At 56.1% G+C, this 8311-nt stretch overlaps 1 protein-coding gene across 2 annotated transcripts in view; it reads right to left on the reverse strand.

The window, feature by feature from the left end:
* The window catches only part of Cav3 (caveolin 3), an 11126-nt gene extending 3040 nt beyond the window's left edge, over positions 1-8086 (reverse strand). Inside the window, exons 1-2 of one of the 2 annotated variants that reach the window (XM_013010440.1) lie at positions 8059-8086; positions 7065-7194 (exon numbers count right to left, since the gene is read on the reverse strand). In XM_013010440.1, the coding sequence (XP_012865894.1) occupies positions 7065-7178 (114 nt within the window). In that variant the 5' untranslated portion in view covers positions 7179-7194; positions 8059-8086. Of the gene's footprint in view, positions 1-7064; positions 7240-8058 lie in introns of those variants that run through there. The other variant, XM_013010439.1, reaches the window with a different exon arrangement.
* Between the last annotated feature and the right edge of the window lie 225 nt (positions 8087-8311).

Consider the following 8311-nt stretch of genomic DNA (forward strand, 5'->3'; position numbering starts at 1 on the left):
AGTGAGCCTGGCATATCGCCACACCTCTTCCTCAGCCTTCTATCTCCTCCTCCATCATTATATCCCATCACATCTGCATCTGCCCATTTATCTACCTATCCATTCTTCTAGGCATCTATCCAACTACCCATCCACCCATCTGTCTACTCACTCAACCCCCTACATTAATCTCAACCCATTCGTATATCTATCTGTCCACTCATCCATCCATCTACCTGTCCATATGTCCTCTTTTCCATGCATCCATGCATCCACCCACCCATCCACACAAGCAAACAAGTATTTATTGAGCACCTACTTTGCTTTGGGCGCACACCTCTCAGGCAGCACTGGTTGCTGGTTATTATTTGTAGAAATGCTCTGAGTTCCTATGAACATCTCAGAACTGCTGACATCCCAGATTGCCTCCTCAGAAGGGCATGTGTGACAGGTCTCAGTCTGAGCGGGTGGGAGGGATGGAATCCTACAGTAATCACCCCTCCCCCGGGACCGCCTCTCTGCTGTCTTCCTGATCATTTCTGCTCTGAGTTCAGCATTGTCTCTGAGGATTGCCTTTGAGTATGACTTGGGAACTGAGATGTTTTCTGTGAATCAGAGGGTTACAGTATGCTGGGAGGAGGCCGGGCCCCCAACATAGACGTGAGCCCTCCGAGAGCTGGGCCACAGCTAGGATTACAGGCATGAGCCACCAGTACCCAGGCCACAGTGACTTTCTTATTTCCCATCCACACAGACACAGAGAGGACATGGCCTTTTTCTTGGAGGGTCGGGGACTGGGGGAGGCATCTACTGGCTGAGCCTCGGGGCTCCTGTGTACCAGGAGAAATGGGGCAGGAAGGGGGGAGAGTGGAGAACAATGGTTGCTCGTTCCCTTATGTCCACTTCTGTGCCATGTTTATTTTTGGAACAGCAGGAAAGCCAGTGGTGAACTAGTGCCAGTCACCCCCACCCTGGCCCAATCCCTGCGAAGGTGGGGGAGTTGCCTGAGGATCAAGGGTGGAGGGGTGGGAGGAGGCCATTCACCACTCCTGTCAAAAATACCACTCTACACCCCCCCAGACTTGTGTGACTCAATGCTTGGGCACCCAGGACCTCCACCATTCACGTAGGGGCTCTGGATGCAGGGAAATAGCACTGTGGCTCCAGCTTCCACTAGGCCCCTGAGTTCCTGTGTGATTTGGGCATGGTGCTTTCCTTCTCTGGGCTTCAGGTGGGTGAGTTGGTTGGTTGGTTGGTTGGGTGATGCTGTTGTTTAGTTCCACATAGAGAGGATTGAGATAAGACTTGAGCGAGTGGCTCAGCCCTGCTGGCTTGGGGCTTTCCTGGCCTCCTGCCTCTCCTCGTGGAGGGTCTCAGGCAGCGAGCGCCTCTCCAACCCTACCCTCTACCCTGGGGAGCGGTGTACAAGTGGAGAGTCACCCTTTGGAAATATGCATAGAACTTTGATGTGGTAATTTGATGGCTATTGAATCTAATCACGATAAAAAAAATTTGTGTTCCTGCTTCTTATTTTCCTCCTCTGGAAATTATTTTTTCCTGTATTGCACAAAAATACCACTGTACAGCAGAATGGAATAATCATAGTACAACTGGCCCGTCGCCCAGATAGTTTGAAAAGCACTGGTCTATAAAATTAGCAGCTAACATGAGGCAGTACCTACCAAAAAACAGCTTCAAAATGGGCAGACTTTGCTGCTTTTGTCAGAAATAATAATATGGACGAGAGAATTCTGTGCAGCCCAAGGTGACCATGGAAACAACTACACTGTGCGTCGCCTGCTCAGGCCAGTGCTCCATGCATCTCCTTCCTGTCACCCACATGTGGGGGCCAGGTTGGCCATGGATTAAGGCATGAGCCTGAAGCCCCTCTGCCCTGCCCTTGCCCAGGCTCACCCCAGCAGGGGTAGAGGCTCAGAGCACACTCAAGCCTGGAGCTTGGGACCAAGTGTATCCCAAGGGGGTGTCACAGAGGCAGTTGGATTCATGTCAAGAAGCTTGGAAAGAGTCCAAATGATCATATGGGCCATGAGACAGAAAGGAATATGCCAGAAGAACCTTGTCAGCTTCCCGCGAGCCCTGGTCCTGGCCCTCTCACTGGACTCTTCCCATTCTCTCTCCTGCAGGCTCAGCCTGTGCTGGCTAGGAGGTTGGTGCAAGTTGAGATGAGAAGCAACAGAAAGGCCCTGGGTGGTGGTGTAGGCCAGGTACTAATTTCTGGGTGTGTGTGGGGGGGGGAGGAGTTTTTCTAGATGACTCTCAGTGAATCATGCTGCTCAGGGTTCATTCTGTGGGGTAGAGTGTGAGTTTGTCATGTGACCCCCTAGAAGGATGCTGTGGAAATTTTATACCCTACTCTAGAGGCCGGTGGTATTAAGTCTTCCATTATACCTGCAGTGGAGGGAGAGGCCCCAAACTACGAGAGATACAGGTCTGTTTATCCATCCTATTCTCATAGTGGAGCTCCACCTACAGCTGCTGCCTTGGATTTGGATCTTCCCGCTCGTTGGAGCTCTTGGTGATTTCAGCCCCAGGTCACCATATGACCAGAGCTACCTGGATGCCCCCTGGAGATCAGAACCACAGCTCAAATCTGAGTGGTAAGAGATTCAGTGATGGTTAAAGGTGGTTGGGGTGACATCCGCGTAGTAATTGGTTACTGACACACTGTGCTTCAGAGAATTGCTAGGCTGGGGAGAAATTGTTTGCTGAAAAAAAAACCCATGAAATTCAAAAGCGTTCTCTATCTTGGCTGAATCAGAACCGGTGGGCAGGGCCATCCATTTTGCACACTCTGTTTCTTCATCCGAGGGCAGAATAGCCAAGAGGCCTCATCTGCAGCGCCAAGCCTGACCAGTTGCTGGAGCCTGTCTTCCTAGCAAAGTTCTGTGATCTATTAATAAGGTCTATCATGAACAGGAAGGGGCGACTCTGCCCCCACATTCTTTCTGGTGTTGTGGAGAAAGCCTCTACTTCATTGATAGCTTATCTCCCTTCTCCTTGGAAAGCCTCTTCTCTTAGCCTACATTTTAACTTTTTCTCATTAAAAACAAAAAAAAACCCAAAAAACAAACAAACAAAAACAAAATGCACCTTAGACACCATTTCCTGGGAAATTGGCTCTGGCTTTCCCCAAGTAACTTCTTCCTCCCTTTACCACCCAGGCCACTTTCTCTGGCACCAAATCACAGCATCCAGAACCTTCTCCTGGGTGGCCTCATTACTCCAGTCCCATCTTCCATGTTGGAGGTATCTAGTCACTTTGATCTTGATACCTTGGGGTGTCCTGGATCCTCCTACACCAGAAGTAGGGGGCAGTAGGGTGGGAGGGATTCCTGACTCTTCTGGTGTTTTTCAGTCTGAGCTGATGGCCGATGGCAGAGGTGATGAGAGGTGGGTGGAGACTGTGTGTGGGAAGGGCTGGCGTCCCGCTGGGCTTCCTGCCCTCCTGAGGGGAGAGGGATTGAGTGTGGAAGCCAGAGGTGCCGTGTGACACTCGGGGGTCAGGCGTGTCTGCGTGAGGGTCCGGGTGCTGGTGTGTTTCAGGGATGGGGGGACCCTCAGAATGGCTTGGGGGCTGAGGTCGGCGCTGGAGCAGCCCCAGGGGGTCTGCAGAGAACCCCGTCGCCTTGAGCACATGCTCACATCCCGGAGGCTGGCATGGGGTTCGTGCGCGGCTGCCAGCCCCCGCTGAGACCGCACATGGCACACAGCAGGCGCTCCGTGACATTGTTGGGGAGGGAGGAGTGCTCACCCAGGTTCCTGCCCCCCCCCTCCGCCCCAGTCCTGCCCAGGGCTTGCAGACCAGTGTGTGTGTGCTGCGTGGCTGGGACTCTCCTGCCTTGGACCCAGTGTGTGAGGACTGAGCAGCTGGGACTGAGGGACCATGGCTCCTGTTGCCCACCAGCGCCTCGCCGTACCAGGGAGTCAGGTCCAGAGTAAAAGGGTGCCAGGGCAGGATCTGGAGCCAGGATGTCTAGCTGGGTCCCATTCCAGGATTGGCCACCTTGATAGGAGCCGCCCAGAGCACTGCAGGCCTCCTGAGCCTTCCTCTCAGCCTCCACCCTGTCTCTCTGCCTCCCTCCTCCCCCCAGCCTTCCATCCTCTGTCCTGTGTTTTCCCCTGGCAGTGGTACATGCAGGTTCCCCCTCTGCAGACATGCTGCCCAGGCCTGGCCTGGTCCAAGTCTCCTTCCTTCTTTCTTCCTCAGCTTTCTTCTTTAACATGTCCACACCCAACCCCGGGCTCCGCGGCCTGTCTGCGGCCTTTCTCTGCCCTCATGATCCTGGCTCAGCCTCACGTAATGTTTCATTGTCCAGCCATCAAAAGCAAATGAAGGGAGGATAAATAATATTGAAATGCATTGTGCCCATCTATGAACAAAAGAAAGCAGAGAAAAATCTCTCTTCCCCAAACAGGATATCCAGACAGTACCAAAGAACCATCTTCTACCAAGTGGGTTGAGATGATCTGGGGTCTGTTTGTTTGGCCTTTGGGATCATCCAGGAGTGAGTGGACACCTCTCTGAGTACCAGGAAGGCTGCGTAAAGCTGGGCATTTCTACTACCTCCCCCGCCACCCACCCCTTCTTGATTATAATCAGGACCTGAGTCCCGGAGCAGGCTTCTCCTGGCTCAGTGGGCCTGGAGTCCATTCCACACTTTGTGTCTGTTCCTTTCTCCCATTTCTTCCTCTCTGTTCCCTAGTGGCTCACTGGGGGCCATGGCTGAGGCTTTTGATCCTCTGAATGGGATGTGCTCAGTGACCCCCCTTCCGTGTTGGCCCATTTCAGAGCCTCCCAGCCCCCATCTTCCTTACAGTGTTGTCCAGAGTCACTTACCCAGGGGAAAAAGGCATCCTTGCTCTTACCAGGGAGGTGGGGACGGGAGCATCACAGCTCAGAAAGCCCAGGTGACCTGCCCAGTGCCGTCATTTTTCAGCAGAAGAGCCCCAAACTGGCACAGTTAAAAATCAAGTCCAGGGCCCCTCCAGTTAGGCCACTGCGTGGAAACCATGACTGATAACATGTTGCATTTCTTGGGGCTCCAGGCGGGAAAACTTAGCTGCCTCAGTTTCCCCATTGTGTTGTCAGACATGCCCTGGTTTCACCACTAGGATTTATGTCAGTATACCAGTAGCACCGTGTGAGCTGTTGGGAGGAACGCCGACATGAAGGACCCTGTGGAAGAGCTTCCTCTTCCTCCTTCTTGAAGGGGTCGGGGGCCTTCCTGGAGGAGGTGACATTGAATGGGCCTTGAAGGCTGAGCTGGGCGACGGTGGTATGACACTCCTGACCAAGATGCAGTGCTGGGGGGGAGGGGCGGGCAGGGAGGAAGGAAGGAGCAAGCCTGGAGGAGGGATGCTGGGGGGAGGGGCAGGCAGGGAGGAAGGGAGGAGCGAGCCTGGAGGAGGGATGCTGGGGGGGAGGGGCGGGCAGGGAGGAGCGAGCCTGGAGGAGGGATGCTGGGGGGGAGGGGGCAGGCAGGGAGGAAGGGAGGAGCGAGCCTGGAGGAGGGAGCAGGTGGGGCTGGGTCACGGAGGAGGGAAGTGAGGTTGGACTGTTCCCCCTGTGGGAACAGTCACCTGAGGCCCGGGGTCCAGGCCGCACCCTGGGGCCAGCCCTCGGCTGCCCTGAGCACTGGAGGTGAGGCTGGCCTCAAAGCTCCCGCTTCTTCATTTTAATTACCACGGAAGAACAGATCGGGATTCTGCTATTGGAAAGCGTTTAGGAATCCCGGAGCCAGCTTGGGCCTGTGCGTCCTTTTCAGCTATATATTTATGAGCTTTCCATAGAGAAGAACTATTTCTGATGAAAAAAAATGTACAGCCCAGACCGAAACAGAGCCTCAGTCCAAACACACTAGGCTTTGAGGGCAAAGAAGGACCACACATTAGCTCATGTAACAACTGTTCTGACGGACTCGATGTAGAGAAGGGAAATCATTGTGGACATGTGGAAAATGAATTGCAACCACTTGATGTCCTTTTTTTCAAATGTGGCTGCTAAAACTTGACACCTAGGGCAAGCCGGGCACTAGACATCTCCCATTCAAATTTAGAAGTAAATTATCCTGTGACTACTGTGCAAAAATGTAATATAGTACATACAATTATGCTCAGCACATAAGACAGTAACAAGAAGCCCCTCTGTTCTGGTCTCTCTTAAAAGTCCTGCGGAGTAGGTGGCGCACACACCTGCCATCCTAACACTGGCAAGACTGAGACAGGAGGAGGCCAGGCTTTCTTTTTGGCAGTTACAGGAGTTTGAACTAAGGGCCTCTGGTTTGCTAGACAGGCACTTTGTGGCTTAAACCCGTCTGGGACTTCTATTCTCCTATTTTAACCTTGGTTAGCTAGGCCCAGCTTTTTAGTGGCTGAGATGCAGTCTGGTGAACTTTCTGCCTGGGTTGGCTTGGCACTGGGATCCTCCTGATCTCAGACTCCCGAGTAGACAAGAGAAGATCATGCCGTGAGGGTACAGTGGGTCCCTCCACACCTGAATTTTGCCAGAGCAGAGCTGCTCTGAGATTCTGAGTCTTCAGGAGGCCCTGAAGACCCAGCAGCCCTTTAGACAGCCCCTCACGTCTATGCTCCGTCCTGGGTGACAGTTGGCTTGAAGGTGTGGCTCTGAAAGTCAGCTATGCCTGTGGTCCGACTGTCGGCCATGGGGGCCTCTCCCAGAGGGCCCAGGTCCCCTCTGCTGGGCCTCTGCCAGCCCCTCCACCAGGCCCCTGTGAGGGCCGGGCACAATCAGCCTAAGGCGCACACAGTCAGCAGGCCGCACTGGGGGGAGCTGTGACGGGTCTGGGGGAGGGGATCACCCCAAGCCCACTGTGGAGCGGTGCGCTGGCATGGGGCAGAACCTGGCTCGGCCATCGCTCCCTTCCTCCCTGGCCACAGTCCAGAAGAGCGGCGGCTGCCACCAGAGGAAGCCCTTTTTCTGTGTGCTTTGCCTCTACTCTCGACGCGTCGGGTTGGCCGCTGTGTGTGGCAAAGGTTCTTGGGGCTTTCCGCCGCTGGTGGGCTTGCCCAGCTGGGGGCTGGGAGTGGGGAGACAGGAGGCCTACCTTGACGATGTCCTCGTTGATATTCTTGGGGTCTCGGTTCACCAGGTCGATCTCCTTGAAGTGAATGTCATTGACGATCTGGGCCTCCAAGTCCCGGTGCTCTTCCGCCATCATGGTGGGGCTGGGGACCCTCAGGACCACGGTCAAGCCAGGCGGGGCTGGGGACACTTGGGGCAGCGAGAGACCAGCTCAGGGGCCCCCGGCCTAGTGCCCCTGCCGGCTAAATAGGCCCCACCCAGCATGCTGGGGACAGCTGTCCTGAATAACTCTGCCGGCCGGCCTCTCGTTAAAGCCGCCCATGGCAGGCCTCCAAGCTAAAATTAAGACTGGAGTGCTTCTGGAAGGCAGAACACTCCTTAAAGGGGGCCGTGGCAGCCCGGGCCTCCCCGGGGAACCAGGCTGGCTTCCCTATCAGCCACGGGGGCTCGGCACGTGGGCTGGCCGCTCCCCCGGGGGGGGCCCTTGGAATGTGCCACCACTGGTGGGCAGAGCTGGGGCTCCTGCGGGGAGTGAAAGGTAGCCCTGGCTCAGCGCGGCCTCCTGCGCTGGGGGGCGAGGGCATGCTTCGCTCCTCTGGGCCACCAGGCCCCCCACACACATAGAGACAGGACACCGAGCCCCTGCGGTGGGAGACAGGGAGCGCCGTGTGCGGAGGGGGGGGTCGTGGATGGGAACTGGACCTCCTGCTTTGTGGGTGACCCTTAGATGGTTAGCACCTGGCTGGCCACGTGGCACCCCAGGAGAGCTCCCCGTTCTGGGGATTCCTGGAGGGCACGTTGCTGGGTTGTGTGTGTGAGAGGGTGGGGGCTGGGGAGACCTTTGGTGGGTGGCGCCGCGGCTTTCCGGTGCTGAGCCGCCCCGGGATGTGTGTCCCCAGGGGACGTGTGGGTGCAGCCCTCACCCTGTGGCAGTGAGTGCCCCCCGCGTCCCCGCCTCTTCCCAGCTGCCCACCGGGCTTCCTGCGCTCTCTTCCAGCTCAGGACGGGACTGGAACTCTGCAGAAGGAGATCTGAGTCCCTGTGTGTCCGTCGATCTGTCCACCCACCCACTCGGGATTTGCTAAGAGCCGAGGATGGGGGGCAAAGCCCACGGGCGGCAGCAGCTCCCCAGGGGCTCTGGGAGGCCTCGTGGGCCGCGGCGGTAGAGGTGGAGCTGGAGGGCTGGCCGCAGCAGCCTGCGGGTTAGGAAGGCGGTGCGGGCCGTGGCGTGAGCGGGCGCAGGCGAGGCTGCGGCTGGAGCGCAGGCTG

This window comes from Dipodomys ordii, unplaced genomic scaffold, assembly GCF_000151885.1.
Source record: "Dipodomys ordii isolate 6190 unplaced genomic scaffold, Dord_2.0 Scaffold12, whole genome shotgun sequence".
Classification (NCBI taxonomy): Eukaryota; Metazoa; Chordata; class Mammalia; order Rodentia; family Heteromyidae; genus Dipodomys; species Dipodomys ordii.